Raw genomic sequence first — 16,353 nt, 5'->3', positions numbered from 1 at the left:
TCACGCTTTTCCATTAATGTTGCAGGAATGGTGTTGGAAGACTTTGTTCTTTGGATTTCTACACCTTTTTCTATGCCCCCTCTTGCTTTATCGGTTTCTGTAGCCCACCATCTCTCTTTGAAAGAAACGCGGCCCTTTTCTTGTTCTCAGTGTTTTCTCACTATATCTCTCCATCCATCTCAGCTCCAGGCGCGAAAGAAGGAGAGAGAAAGCGATTGAGAGTGTATGTGAGAGATAGAAAGAGAGATAGTAATGAAAGTAAACACAGCCTTTTGTGGGAGCTGAGAGTAAAACAGGCTCAGGTGTAAGCTGAAAGGCCTCCAGGATGCATAAGGTTGGACTGCTTGAATAGAGATATACTTGTTGCTGATACATTGCCCTTGTCTACTGACTTGAGGCCGGTTTTTACTAGTTATGTCTTGTAATAGTTAAGATAGGGGTTTGGTTGCCTAAACCATTTCAAGAGCAGCCTGAGCCTTATCTTCCTCAAGCAGTATTGACTCATAGGCCTAACACCTGTTAGTGTGCTCAGAGAAAGGTATGAGGAAGAGGATTTTGGAGAAAGACATGTGCAGTGGTTCTGGTTTTATTTCATTCCAGACTTGAGGGTAGACATCCAGTCATGTATCAGAGTTTAAAGTGAAATGATACTCTTCATACTGGACATGTGCCATTTTCTCCAGGCTGGTTTGCTTTACCTTATGGCATCATGAAACAACATACATTTTAATGCCATTTTACAAACCACTGGAATGCATTACATGAGCTTCTGCACTTGCCGCTTACGTTGATGTATGCTTTAGTTAAAATGATGTCATGTTGGTCTATTAAAAGACTGAGAGTAACGTCACTTTTAGTCTACTGTCTCTGTGAACTACAGTTCTCTAACCATCTAAACAAGTTATTAGTGAGGTGATGCAGGACCACAGATTGATTTCATTCGGACCAAAAATTATTTTTCTTTTGTTTATATACTGTATATATATATATATATATATATATATATATATATATATATATATATATATATACTACTGTTCAAAAGTTTGGGGTCAGTTAGACTTTTTTTTAAAGAAATTAATACTTCTATTCAGCAAATATGCATTAAATTGATAAAAAGTGACAGTAAAGATGTTTATAATGATAAAAAAGATTTGCGTTTATATTAAGCAGCACACATTTTTTCAATATTTATAAAAACAAGAATGGAGTGTCTATTTTAGCCCGCCTTGTTGGCAGAAGCTATTTACACGAATTCGGTCCACCTGCGTGTGATTGGACTTGTCAACATGACAAAAGATGGTGGCCACTTAACAGCTCCAGTGGCGTAGTTGGTAAAGCGCGTGCCGGAGTCTTTTTGATGCGATTGACTCAAGTCCGAATCCGCCTTTTGCCAAACTCTTTTTTTTTTTTTTTCTCCCTTTTCAAATCTCATATCACATCAGAAAGGTATTTATTTTCAGTAAAAATGAAGGAAATAATCGAAAAGTTGAAAATAAGTATCGGGTAGAGATAAGGTAGGTGTAGGAAGGGCTTTATTGTCCCAATAAGGTGGGATCCATTTAATCATTTGAATTAAAATGATAATTTACACTCAATACGTTATTATTGCGTACAGTTTTATAATTTACTACAATAGTGAGGTGCAGATAATTGCCATTATTTGCAATAAGTAGTATAAAAAGCAGAAAATCCTGCTATTTTAACAGTGTAAATAGAATCTATGGCTATTTGCACTTAGGCCCAGATTTACTAAACAGGGCAAATTAGTGTTAGAGTGCTAGATTCTGCGGGTGATTTAATAACCATGCGCACATTACAGAACACAGACGCTGATAGATCGTTTCCATAATGATCAGTGCAAGGTACCAAGAGCAGTGCAAATTACCGCCTGTTTTAAGATATGCTTTTTTGGGCATTAAATAATGGCGCAAATACCAGTAATTTAACAAGCGCAAATGTTAGTAAATGACATTGCGCGATTCATTTTCATACTCTCCTTGATTGCACTAAGCATAAATTCTTGCATAAATGAACATGCCTTCAAAATACCAGGTGAGTGGGACAGATGGGCAGTCCTAAAATATGATAAAATCACAATCAGAGTTAAATATCTGCTCAAATTTTCTTAGCTCTTTTTCTCTCACTCTCTTTCTTTCCCTTTCTCTGTAACCTCTCCTTCTCTCTATGGTACCTTCAGATTTTTTTCTCCTCTCTCTTTTGGTCTCTCTCTCTCCCTCTCTACGCTAAAGGCAGTGTCAGTGAATGGGGAGGAATGTAAAGTTTCACACGCAGGGGGCTCGTTCATTCGGCACAGTCGTGCATTCAGGCCTTGCTTCCCACAGATTGGGTTTCTGCCGTTGTCTGTTCAGGGCCACTAAAAGCTAATTTGGACACTTATCCCGGCCCCATCTGAAACGCTTGAGTGGCCAAAAACTGACCCCCATACACTGATCGCCATCAGCAATCTGAGAGTACGAATCTTATCGGGCAAACTGCTCGTGTGATACGCCTGTTTTAGACTCGTTTTCAATCTCTCGCACCCTTCTCTCTCTCTCTGACTTGCTCGTTTTCCTCTTTAAGACTGTCTGTCTTTCTTACAGCTCTCTTTCTCTCCCTCTCCTCTCATCTGAGTGAAATATGAAAGAGTGTTATTGAGTGGATGCAGGGAGGGTGTTTGCATGAGAATGATGGCAGATTGGCTTTCTGTCTGACCGGCTGCTGTTGTTGACTGGGTTCATCTAGATCTAAAAGTCTGGTTTAAGATGACAGACGATTCCTTTCTCTTCTCTTAAAGTCCAGTTGACCTTTGCCCACATCGCCTTCTCTCTTTCTCGACTCTCTCTTTCTTTCTCTGTCAGAGGCCTCAGAGTCTACTCACATGGAAAGGACATTTATGTAAAGACACAATTTTTACAACCTTAAGGAGGAGTCAAACTAATTTTCATGCAACAGTTATGCATTACTGATTAAAAATATTAGATGTGAAAAGCAACACCGTAGAACCCGTGACTCCATAGTCTGTGTTTGATTGACAGGGCCCTCCGGGTGTTCTGATTGGAGCTGGAAGTAATTGAGGTGTGTGATGGTCACTAATTAGCAGGGGGTTAATCAGCAGTGGCTGTGGATCTTGGCGCGTTATTGATTATGTCGTAAAGGAAGTTCCCCTGAGGGATTCTCAACTGTTAATAGAGAATCAATTAGAGTATGTAAGCAAACGCACTGCATGTAAGCATGTGTACAGGAGTGTTTTTCTGTCTCAGTGTGGCAGTCCTGTGTGTTTGACCCTCATTAATGTCCTACAATGACTGATCTGTAAATTAATAGCCTTTAGTTTGTGGTAATAAAATATATTTTGTCTTGTTGATGTTATATTACATTGCACTCTTACATTGGTAAGAAATAATGCTCACCAAGACTGCATTTATTTGAGCAGAAATCTATTCAAGACAGTAATATTAAGGAAATATTATTACAATGTATAATTACAGTTTTGTATTTTAATATATTTTAAAATTTTCAGTAGGCATTACTCCAGTCCTCAGTGCTGATTTGGTGCTTAAGATACATTTCTTATTATTATCATTGTTGAAAACTGCTTCATATTTTTGAGGTACATTTTTTTCTCATAATTTTTAATAAATATAAAATAGAAACTCTAATTTATAAAATAGATTTATAGAAAATAGTTTTTTTTTTATTATACAGTCATGGCCAAAAATATCGGCACCCTTGGTAAATATGATCAAAGAAGGCTATGAAAATGAATCTGCATTGTTAATCCTTTTGATCTTTTATTTAAAAAATTACAAAAATCTAACTTTTCATCGGATAATAAGAATATCAAATGGGGGGAAATATTATTATGAAATAAATGTTTTTCTCAAATACACGTTGGACACAATTATTGGCACCCCTAGAAATTCTTATGAGTAAAATATCTCTGAAGTACATTCCCATTCATATTCACAATTTTGAGCACTCCAGGGTGATTATGAACATGAAATTATCCAGCCATGGCTTCCTGTTTCACAGAAATATAAATAGGAGGGAAAACAAAGCCCAAATTCCCTTAGAAAAACCTAAGAATATATTTCTGATGTGCAGCAAAAGATAATTGAGCTTCACAAATTAGTGAAGTGGCTTTAAGAAAAGAGCAGTGAAAATTCCCATTTCCACCATCAGGGCAATAATTAAGAACTTCCAATCAACAGAAAATGTTACGAAACTGCCTGGAAGAGGACGTGTGTCTAGGGTAAACGTACTTATTAAGCTCACCAAAATCTACATTGAGACATTTTTAGTGCACAAGATATTGGTTTCAGTACAAAAAGTTATGTTAAAATAAAATATTAATCTTTCACACAAAAATATTTAATTTTATTTTAAATGACAAAAGCATTTCAATTAAAATATACATCATTAAATTCAAAAAGTCTGGCTGTGCTTAATGGGTAAATTTTTGTACCCTTTAAGCACACCCCTGTTCCCATTAAGCTCCGATCATCTTTTATTAAAAATTATTGTTTATTTTAAGGAACATTTTTACAGAATAATTGTAAAAATATATATATTTTTGAAGGTACAAAGTCAATCACAAAAAAAAAAACAGAACACTGAAGTCAAGCAACAAGGAACATTATGAAACCTCTTTTTAAATGGTCGTTAACTTATCTAAAGTCTCTTAAGGCTGGAATACACTACACGATTTTCCCCCCGATTTTCCACAGATTTACAGTCTGGAGAAGTTGATGCTAGTTGCCAAAGATCAGAGCCAGTCTGCAGATTTGAGTCAACTGATTCCATAGAAAATTGATTAACTTAACAGCAGTGTAAAACGACAGACCAGCAATAAACTGTCAATTTATAATATAATGGATGTAAAAGTACAAGCCTGTGAAGTAATATGTTAGCGTAGCACACAATTTTATACAGCTAGTCAGCTAACTGTGTTCTGTAGCATCTGCACTATGTTGCTAAAACTTCTGGATCTAATGTAATTATTTCTCACATCCACGTTCTAGATTATAATATGCAAAAGTCTGAACATTAATCTCTTAATTAGTGAAACTTACCCAAAATAAAGGCTTAAACATCTAAAAAAAACACACATTTAAGAGGCTACTCTTTTGGTGAAAGTTTTTAGACAGCTTTCAAACTGGCCGCCAGACAGTGTGAACATTAAGAGTATGCAGAATCCCAGCATGTTTTAAAGCAGCTGTTTCTGGATTTTGGATTTTTTGCAGAACAGAACCCAAGTAGTTAATATTAATAATATACTTTCAAGTCTCTAGACAATAAGTGTGGGGGCCCCACAAGGATGTGTATTGTCACCATTATTGTACTCTGTATACACTAATGATTGTGTTTCACATTGTAATTCAGTCCAAATCTTTAAGTTTGCTGATGACACTACATTGATTGGTTTAATAACAAATGATAACGAATTGGACTATAGAAGGGAGGTTTCTACAGTGTTTGATTGGAGTTGCACACATAATTTGAAGTTGAATGTCCTAAAAACAAAGGAAATGGTGTTTGATTTCAGACGGAGGACAAATGCTGTTTTGCCATGGACTATTAATGGTCAGGACATTGAAAATGTTCAATGTTTTAAATTTCTCGGGATTACCATCGCTGCAACGTTAAAGTGGGATGACAACCTAAGAGGCATTATCAAAAAATCTCATCAAAGGCTTTTTTTTCTTAAGACAGCTTAAAAAGTTTGGCATATCTAAAGTTGGTATGTTCAATTTTTATAGAGCTGTCATTGAAAGCGTGCTGACTTTTTCACTTATAGTGTGGTTTGGTAGCTCCACAGCTCAGCAGAGAAATTAGATTAATAATATAACTCGGGTTGCTTCGAAAATTATTGGTTATGATCTTCCCACTATTGATGAGATTTATGTCTCACGTTTCCAGAAAATGCTTCTATGGTCGGATGAAACTAAAAAATTAGCTTTTGAGGTTTGGTGACCACAGGGATAAAAAGTACCCCATGTGTATTTTTGATGTTGTGGGCCTATATTTCTGATGGAGGTCCTGGACATCTTGCATCATGGATTCTATCAAATACCAACAGATAAAAAATCAATGAGTGACTGGCTCTGTTAGAAATCTTAAATGTTTGGATTTTCCAACCGGACAATAATCCAAACACAAACCTCAAAAACAACACAAAAATGGATCACTGAGCACAAAACCAAGCTTCTGCTATGGCCATTCCAGTCCTCTGACCTGAACCCTGTAGAAAATTAGTGAGGTGAACTGAAGAGAAGAAGCACCATCATGGAGCTGGGAATCTGAAGGGACTGGAGTGATTCTGGATGAAGGAATGGTCTCTGATCTCGTCAGGTGTTCTCTAACCTCATCAGGCATTATAGGAGAAAATTTAGAGCTGTTAAACTGGCAAACGGAGGTTTCAAAAAGTATTGAATAAAAGGGTGCCGTTAATTGTGGCCAATGTGTATTAGAGAAAAACATTTATTTGATAATGATATTTCCCCCATTTTAAATTCTTATCTAATGAAAGGTTAGATCATTTAATCTGTCCCCAACAAATAATAGTATTAATTTCTTAAAACAAAATTTAACTGTGGTTTATATTACATGTCATGACATTACATTATATTGCATATTTGTGGAGTTTGATATAACATAATTGAATTTTCTCTGTTTTATGTCCTCAGTATTGGCATGCTAATGAGACGTGTGTTTATGATGCGGACTGTCAGCATGGTCTTCCAGAGCTCACTTCTCGTAGTGCTGGAGCCCTCGCCCTTGATGAAAGGTGAGAAATACTCATACTTGTACACTAAAGTGTACAAACATGGCATTTTACCAGCATTGGTATTAGTGCAGACTTATTATATTTTATTTTGCAATTCAATATTATGCCGCTCATCTTTATGCTTAAAAACGTATATTACTGCCTGTCTTGTGGGTACAGTTTGTTTGTAAGAGCCAGGTAGCCCACCTGTACGTATGTGTGTGTGTATATATATATATATATATATATAAGTGAAATTGACCTGTTCTCTTCTGAGCTTTCTACTGTTCCCCTGCATCTAAACATCCATGGGGCCGTCTCTGGTTTCCAGTGTTTTCCACTGACAGGCTAAAGTGTCCATTTCAGCACCTTGCACAGAGTAAACAGGTGTTCAGGCATAGTGTGTCTGAATAAAACTCTCAATGCTGCATTAAACAACAGCATGTGATAAAAAAGGGAGAGTATTAATATGAATGTCATTTAGACCAGCATAGAGTTTATCGCTGTGTGGTGAGATCAGAATAGAGAAGTGAAAATCAAAACTTGAAATTATTTAAATGTTTTTTGTTTTGTTTTTTTAAACAAATTTGGTAATTTGACTATAAGTAAAATCCAAATGGGTAGGATAAGACATTTACAGTTTTTTAATGACAATATGTAATTATCATCAAAGCTAAATGTGTATGTAATTTTTTTATTAATTGTTTTTGCAAACAATGAGTTCATCAAATGGCAATGGCAAAAACTTCTTTGGCACTTACTTGACAATTTTATTTATTTTTTAATATATATATACAGCCATGGCCAAAAATATTGGCACCCTTGGTAAATATGATCAAAGAAGGCTGTGGAAAATTAATCTGCATTGTTAATCCTTTTGATCTTTTATTTAAAAAATTCAAAAAAATCTAACCTTTCATTGGATAATAAGAATTTAAAATGGGGGGAAATATCATTATGAAATACATGTTTTTCTCAAATACACGTTGGACACAATTATTGGCACCCCTAGAAATTCTTATGAGTAAAATATCTCTGAAGTATATTCCCATTCATATTCACAATTTTGAGCACTCCAGGGTGATTATGAACATGAAATTATCCAGCCATGGCTTCCTGTTTCACAGAAATATAAATAGGAGGGAAAACAAAGCCCAAATTCCCTTAATCATCCATCACAATGAGAAAAACCAAAGAATATATTTCTGATGTGCAGCAAAAGATAATTGAGCTTCACAAATTAGTGAAGTGGCTTTAAGAAAAGAGCTAGAGCAGTGAAAATTCCCATTTCCACCATCAGGGCAATAATTAAGAATTTCCAATCAACAGAAAATGTTATGAAACTGCCTGGAAGAGGACATGTGTCTATATCGTCCTAATTAGATTAGATTCAACTTTATTGTCATTGCACATGTAAGGTACAGGGCAACGATGAGGACGTAAGGTAATGCACGGTGAGGAGGAGAGTTTGAGTGGCTAAAGACTCTTGAAGGACCACAGCTGGAGAATTGCAGAAAATAGTTGAGTCTCGGGGTCAGAAAACCTTAAAAAAAATAGTCAAAAAGCACCTACATCACCACATGTTGTTCGGGAGGGTTTCAAGAAAAATTCTCCTAGCTCATCCAAAAACAAACTCCAGCATATTCAGTTATCAGACACGACTGGAACTGGCTTCTATGGTCAGATGAAACTAAAAAAATTAGCTTTTTAGCAGCAAACACTCAAGATGGGTTTGGTGAACACAGGGATAAAAAGTACCCCATGTGAAACATACTGCTGTATTTTTGATGTTGTGGGTTTATATTTCTGCTGGAGGTCCTGGACATCTTGTTTAGACAAATGGCATCATGGATTCAATCAAATACCAACATATAAAAAATCAATAAGAAAATTAGAAATCTTATAATGGGATCTTATAATCTTCCAACCGGACAATAAAACCTCAAAAACAACACAAAAATGGGTCACTGAGCACAAAACTTCTGCTATGGCCATTCCAGTCCTCTGACCTGAACCCTGTAGAAAATGAGTGGGGTGAACTGAAGAGAATAAGCACCGTCATGGAGCTGTGAATCTAAACCGACTGGAGTGATTCTGGATGAAGGAAAGGTCTCTAACCTCATCAGGCATTTTAGGAGAAGATTTAGAGCTGTTAAACTGGCAAATGGAGGTTTAAAAAATTATTGAATAAAAGGGTGCCATTAATTGCGGCCAATGTGTATTAGAGAAAAACATTTATTTCATAATGATATTTCCCCCCATTTTAAATTCTTATTATCCAATGAAAGTTTGATTTTTGTGAATTTTTTAAATAAAAGACCAAAAGGAATAGCAATGCAGATAAATTTTCACAGCCTTCTTTGATCATATTTGCCAAGGGTGCCGATATTTTTGGCCATGACTATATAATAACATTTTAGTTATTTTTATATATGATTTTTTTTTTATAAATAATATTTATGTGTAAGTAAATACTATGTAAATAAAATAACATTTAAAGATTATTTTTATTTTTTTATTAAAAAGGGGAAAAAATGGTCTGATTCATCGGAAATTGACAATTGTTGAGTCTGTTCACAGACTTGGTTTCATTTCATAAGTTGCTCCAGGCTCTTTATTTGTTGCCTTAAATATCTGTTTTAATATAAAAACCAAGTACCAGAGGCTGATATCTAACCAAAGCCAAACTTTCAGTATTGATCCAACCTAAGATCAGTGTTCTCTTTTCTGAAAATTTACCTTGAACTTTTTTATTCCGTGAGTCTTCTGTGAGATTCCTGTAGATCTGTTCTGATAACCGTCTTCATAGTCCTAGTGCTTTAATTCAGCACAATTCAAGCAAAACTTATGCATGAGCTGTATAGAAGTGATCATACAGAAGTTATGTCAAGCATACTCTCTCTCGGTTCAACTTGCTTAAGTGGATTTGCGTTTCTGTCTGCAGAAGCCAACGCTATTTCACCTTGAGTATTCTCACGGCTCACTTTGATAAATGAATAAACCCATATTCAAACCCTCTGCCTGTTTCTGTTTTCTCATTCTGTCTCTTTGAATGTTTATTTAATGAAAATTAAAAAAAGGAAATGGGGAAACTCTTGCATTTTAGCTGTTTTACTTAGTATTTTTTGCCACTGTATTACTTCTTCCCCAGGATGTCGTGGCTTTTTAGTCGAGATGTTTTTGTCAGCGAGCTTCTGTTTGACAACTCCCTCATCTCTCTCATTCTTATTCTCACTCTCCCAATCTCTCTTTCTGCCGCTCTCCCAAACGAAACGGAACAAAGCAACTCTGTACCCCATCTAACCCCCCTCAAAAAAAAAAGAAAAGAAAAAAAAGATAAAGTTCTGCAGAAAATATATTTCAATATTGTATGAGACTGGATGCCTCAGAAGAGCTGATTTTCCTTCCTGTGGTTCCTGGGTAAGTAATGGAGAAGTCTTGTTAGGCAGAACTAAACATTTCCAGTGAATAATTCAGATGGAGCTGGATGTGAAAGCTTCATTTTTTTTATTTTTTTTTTGGCAAATGGGATTCTGGTAATGATTGATTTGATATTCATAATTTTTAGAGGCATTAATGATAGACTGTCTGTCTCATGCTCTGGGTGGACATTACTGTGAATTAAATAATCAATTTCAAAAAGGCCAAAAAGACACTCATTTCTAAGTGTCAGTTGGGGCATCATGTAGAGTCAGATTTTAGTGTCTGTTTAGTTTAACTACTAGTCATTTGACATGGTTTTGTCTGCATAAATAATAGTCTGGGAGAGCTCAGTGTAATAACTAGCAAGTCCTGTTTCTAACATAGGTATGACAGTGTTGAGTATGAGTAAGCACACACTATAAGACAGAAGGTTTTTTTTTAAGTGTTTTGTTTTGGGGCTCCTGCTTCCAACTGGAGTTCTTTTGCTACCTTTCACAGTTTTATTGGCTGTTGCTCAGTACATGGTGACCAGTCATGCAAAATTGAAATTTGTCATACTGTTTTTTACAGCATGTCTCCAGTGAGATACTTCATATGCATTTCAGTAACTGTCTGCTTTAGTTTGGCTACCAAATTGGACAAAAGAAAGATACATTTGGCTGTCAGAGGATTATTGGTGCCCCAGCCTGTCGTTCAGGTTCTTTTCCAGATGTCAGAAATGCGTAGGAAAAATAATTTTGGATTTAGATGGTAACTTTAGATTACTGAGCACCAGAACATACAGCCACATGAGCAGCCTCTTTCCACAGGCCATATTTCTCATGAACAGCAAACACCATCAAATCTTCAGTGCAATATTTCAGAGACATTGTGAATTTTTACTTGCGGTATGTAAAGTCAAAGTCACAAATTCAAACTTGAAGACAAGAACACGCTGCAATGGGCAGTATTGTATTAATGTGGATTGTGTCTTCTTTCTCCCTCAGGTATGGCAGTGCTGAGTCTGAGTTTGCAGCATTTCATAGCGGGTCTCATCACCACTCTGACATTCACCACGATGATGAACTGCACACAGAGAGCTGAGGAGAGCATACAGGTATCACATGTTACCCTCTTCAACTGACCACAGCTCTTCATGCTTCCTGACAGATCAGAGCAAACTGCTTAGCGGCATCACACGTGTTCACCTAAAGTCAACAGCATGACAAATATATTGCTTTCTCTTCAGTTTTAACAGTCAAACTTTGAAGACAACAAAACATACATCTTACAGTTTTTGATAGTTTTTGACAGGTAGAGTCTCACAACAGGCCGTGAGCTGCAGAAAGCCTGAGAGTGTTTCCTGTCTGCCACATACGTGAGCACATCACAGCAGTCAAAATCTCATTTATCTGCCAGTCAATAGCTCCACTCAGAGAACTGAACAGTTTTCACACTCTCTTTAGCTCTGCACGTCAACCCATTTCAACTCATCAATCACCTACAAAGCATATGCATCAGAAAGTATATTCACATTCATAGATTTGACAATTTTTTTTAATTTTAATCTTTCTTTCTTTTTTAATTTGTCAAGATTATATCTTTGGTTGTATAAGTAGCCCAGTGGTTAGTTTACATTTTCTGACACATTTAATTATGTTGCTCATGTGGGCAATGCAAGTTTGAGACTGATTTGTGTTATTTCCCGACCCTGTTCCCAAATCTTCTACATTTTCTTCTTAAGAAGGTCTCAACAGTAACAACTTTCACTGTTTCAGTAACACTCCGAAAGTTTATTTTTGGTAAGATTTATTTTAAAGATATTTGAAAGATGTTTCTTATGCTCACTAATGCTGCATTTATTTGATCTAAAGTGCAGTAAAACAGTAATATTGTGAAATATTATTACAATTTAATATAACTATTTTCTATTGTTATATATTTTAAATTTGATATTACTCCTTTCTTCAGAGTCACATGATCCTTCAGCCTTCAGAAATTCTAATATATAGATATCTGGCTGAAGAGATATTTCTTCTTATTCCAACTTCATGCATCCTTGTTAAATAACTTTTATATATAAAAATAATTTATTTGCAAAAAAAAAAAGAAATTCTGGTGGCCACACCAGTCAGGCCAGCACCAGATTAAAATTCTTATTCTTTTCCTTAAAAATTTATTTTTAAAATATTTACAATAATATCTGTGAATAATACAACTGTTTATACAGATACAGTGATTATGACTTCCATGTTGCAAAAGACATGAAATAAACAAAGATGACTTACATTGCAAAAGTTTGAAGTAGCCTAATATCTTGTGTTTTGTAATTGCATGGGAATAAAGCAGCAGATGCATTTTGCATTTGTGCTTCTTGCAAAACAAAGCTTATGCAAGGTGCATTAGGTGTGTATCTTACATCAGCTGCTGCTTCTGTGTCACCATTACAGTGTAAAGACATCTTATCTGTCTATCATTAAACAGTCCATCCATATCAGCTTTATTCTTCACTACAATCAGCTCCCTATTTTGTCCCACTAATCTTGTGTTGCCTAATTTCTTTCCTTGTTAGTTCATTTGTTCATTCTTTCTATTTGTTTATTTACGTGTCCCCTAGATGATAAACTGTAGTTCTCACTGTTCATAGATATCTCTCCCCTCCCATGTTCTCTCATTTCATCCCCTTATTCATCTTTGACATGATTGTATTGTCCTGTTTAAATGGGCCTGCGCTGCTTGCATGTGATCTTTCACTGCTCTCTCAGCTATTTGTCACTCCATCAGCTCAATACGTGCTCAATTAATAGCACTAACGAAACTCATTTTACAATAAGAGAAGTGTATGTTTTCCCTCGGTCTCTAAGCAATTAAAAACTTCAGATTCACATTCTGAGGAAAATAACCTGGAGGAGGAATGTAAACTGTAGGTTAATTCGAAATGTTCTTATGACATACATACCGTAGCAAGAGCAGCTTGTGTGTGTTTGTTTTAAGGTGGTTTTAGCCGACCGAAAACCGATACTGTGAATGTTTGTGAAAAGGCCCTGGAGGGAGAAACTGAACACCTTAAACAAGTTTGTAGGAATAAAGGTACTTCACTTAACTTTAGTGCTGAGGCCATGTGAATGAATGGATTTGGCTTTGCTTTCCCAACTTGTGTGCTAAGAGTATGGAGAAAGTCTCTGGCGTCCAGACAGGAGAGAGGGATTCAGACTGATCTTTGATCCTCCTGTTGGAATTGTTTTAATGTGAGGCAAAAAGTAAAAAAATTATAAATAAGAATCATGTTAAAAAGCGTAATACATGTGAAAGGTCAAAAGCAAACATTTCAGTTGTGTGCATGCTCACGTGATTTATGGCATCAATCCGAGTTTGATTTTTTTTATTTTTCATGTTCTTCTCTCTATTGTTTCCTTTACTATCTCTGACAAAAGGGCAATGATATTTAAATTAGGGAATCACAATGTATATTGGTTGTCGGACAATGTTAGAGAAATTTGTAGCTTCTTGTAATTTTGTATGTTTATTTGTATTTAATTTGCATATTTTATTGTGCTTGATCATTTTCCCTATTTTTACATATAGTTTATCTTTGCCATCATCTAATGCTTACTTAAAGTTCATGTATTTGTATTTAGCTTTGATATATTTTATTCATAATTCTAAATAATTAAATTTTAGTTACGTTTAGTTACTAAGGCATTATTTTTAAATTTTTAAGAAAATTGTTTTAAGATTTATTTCAGTTAGTGTAAAAAAATTATAAGAGTTTAAGTTTAACAAAACTTAACAATTAACAACAGTTAATTAACAACTTAACAACAGTTCTTTATCAGCCATTGCCTGAAACATATTGGGTTTTTGGGGCAGAGTTTTGAAATTAGTGCAGCATAATATCACTTGCATAATTAAATGCAGGACCTTTGCAGGGTTTGAAAATATTTCATAAATCAGTGAATGAATGGCTTGTTTCACACTGGTGACATCTGAATCTAGCCTTACAGCAAAACACATTTCCCTTTCTTCCTTTATAATTTACTGTCCCTTTTTCATTATTCTCAAGAAAATCCCACAAATCGTCAAAAGTTAATGCTAAACCACTTTCTGTATTTCCCTCTCTCTCTCTCTCTCTCTCTCTCTCTCTGTCTATGTTTAGGCCACCCACTACAGTTTTCTGGCCACACTGGAGGTCCTGGGGAAACTGAGTTTTAGTGCCCTGGCTGGAGGTATGGTGGACACTGTGGGCTTTCCCATAGCCTTCATTCTCTTCCTCTTCCTCACCTCCAGCAGTGCCCTGCACGTGTGGAGAGCCACAGAGACTGGCGTCCTGAAGGAGCAGCTCAAAGAGCAGCCACAGTGACCAGAGTTAGCCTGTGAGAGAGGGTGTATATGTCTGGGTGAGAGAGAGGGAAATCAAATCTTGTGTTTTGCATAAGATACTGGTGGCCAAATAGCCAGTGAAATGAATGTGTTGTTTTTATTTGTATTTATTTATGACCCAACCAGCATTGATGTGACAAGAGCCACACAGCACTCTCACTGAAAGCCAGTACCTCACTGAAAAACACTGCAAATGCTTAACAGCTACATTGCACCTCTACAGCAAACTAGCTTTAAAGGTGCATGCTTTTCAACAAGAAGTCATCCTGAATGGCAAGCAGACTGAACTATGGCAACACTGTGCACATGTCATCTAGTCTGCCTGATGGACATCAGTCAATCATTTAAACAACAAAATGTGGTTAATCTATTACGTTTGATATAATGGACAATGATTCAAATTCAGTTCAATTCAATACAATTTTACCTATATAAGGATCTAGTCTAGTTTGGTTTAGTTAATCACCCTAGTCATTTACACATTTGATTGTATACAGCATGCATTTGCCTTAGAAATGCCTTTAGTTTTTAATCTTATGCCCTCTGCCATCTTAGATACAATTCCATCAGCTTATTGACAAATCAGCAACACTTTGGGAGCAGTATGAACATTGAATTGTGGTACTATGCTTAGTGGAGTGCATTTTTGTATTCGCAATGCAATACTTAAATTAAAGGGGTCATATCATTGAATATTCATATTGTGTTAAATATAAGTTAAGTGTATGATGAAAAAGCACTGTACCTTTTTACAGTGTTATACATCGATTCCGACTTGACCCAAAAATATCGCTTAACTCCAAAATAATTAATGAAAAGAGTGAAATGAGTTAAAAACCTTGTGCTGTTCCTGGTTGTGGAGCACCTGAAAATCCTTATCCTTCCTAGGATTATTAGGGAAATGTTAGGGAAAAGTGGCACAGCAGCAAATGCGATATCAAGATGGTGTCTGAACGTCTTAAAGGCACAGCAGCAAAGATCAAGGGCCGAAAATGGTCATGGCAAACTTAATTAGGGCTGTTTCGATGCAGAAATCTTGACTAACAGTGTAAGTGGACCTCAGGGAAAAAATCTTTTGAAAAAAGTATGATATGACCTCTTTAATGATTTTAAATACTGTACATTGTAACAGTTAAACTCATCAAGCTCATTTTTTTGAGCCGATACATGTTTGTTTGAAATGTTTGTTTTTGTATGAGTTGTCTGCATTTCCTATGCAATAACAAAAAATTATTCATGGTTATTACATACAACTTTGCTTCTCATACATGAAAAAAACTTTAAATTGCCTTATTATTATTATTATTTTAATGATTTACTGCAAAGCCAAAACATGTGGAGCTATTGTTGAGAGTATGTAGGCATGCGTGTGGGACATCAGTTTTGGAGGGGAGTTAAATTTCAGTTGCAAAAAAATAAAAAAACATCATCAAATGAAACTGCCGCTATATATGGATATAGCACAGTTACAGTATATGTTTTCCATTCCTGTTGAAAGCAGAAAAATCTTTAAATATAATACACTATAATATAGTATTATTATTCAATCTAATCTTCCACTTCTTTTTTGCATTTGTTTTCTTAGACAAATAGAAACAGACAGTCCCAATTAAATGCTACATTTTAAAAATGGTTACAAACTCTATATAATACTTTATGAAATAAGTGGAAAATGTATGGCCAATTGATGGTTTTTTGTCATTAAATCCTCTGATAAGCAAAGCCCTTAACAAACAAGAACCATTTTTGTCATTTTAGCTTGAACTAACGGAGACTCAAAAATAAAAGCTATTACTGAACCC

At 35.5% G+C, this 16,353-nt stretch overlaps 1 protein-coding gene across 4 annotated transcripts in view; it reads left to right on the top strand.

Moving 5' to 3' along the window:
• Positions 1-16,353, top strand: part of LOC306870424 (major facilitator superfamily domain-containing protein 3-like) — a 27,563-nt gene extending 11,210 nt beyond the window's left edge. For 2 of the 4 annotated variants that reach the window (XM_079417686.1, XM_079417685.1), the window contains exons 4-6: positions 6,690-6,790; positions 11,179-11,288; positions 14,328-16,353. In XM_079417686.1, the coding sequence (XP_079273812.1) occupies positions 6,690-6,790; positions 11,179-11,288; positions 14,328-14,531 (415 nt within the window). In that variant the 3' untranslated portion in view covers positions 14,532-16,353. The remainder of the gene's footprint in view (positions 1-6,689; positions 6,791-11,178; positions 11,289-14,327) is intronic. The other 2 variants (XM_079417688.1, XM_079417687.1) reach the window with 2 other exon arrangements.

The sequence above is a fragment of the Barbus barbus genome (assembly GCF_936440315.1).
Source record: "Barbus barbus genome assembly, chromosome: 5".
Taxonomy (NCBI): domain Eukaryota; kingdom Metazoa; phylum Chordata; class Actinopteri; order Cypriniformes; family Cyprinidae; genus Barbus; species Barbus barbus.
Note: the sequence above shows the minus strand (reverse complement) of the source record. Positions and strands in the feature narration are given on the sequence as shown.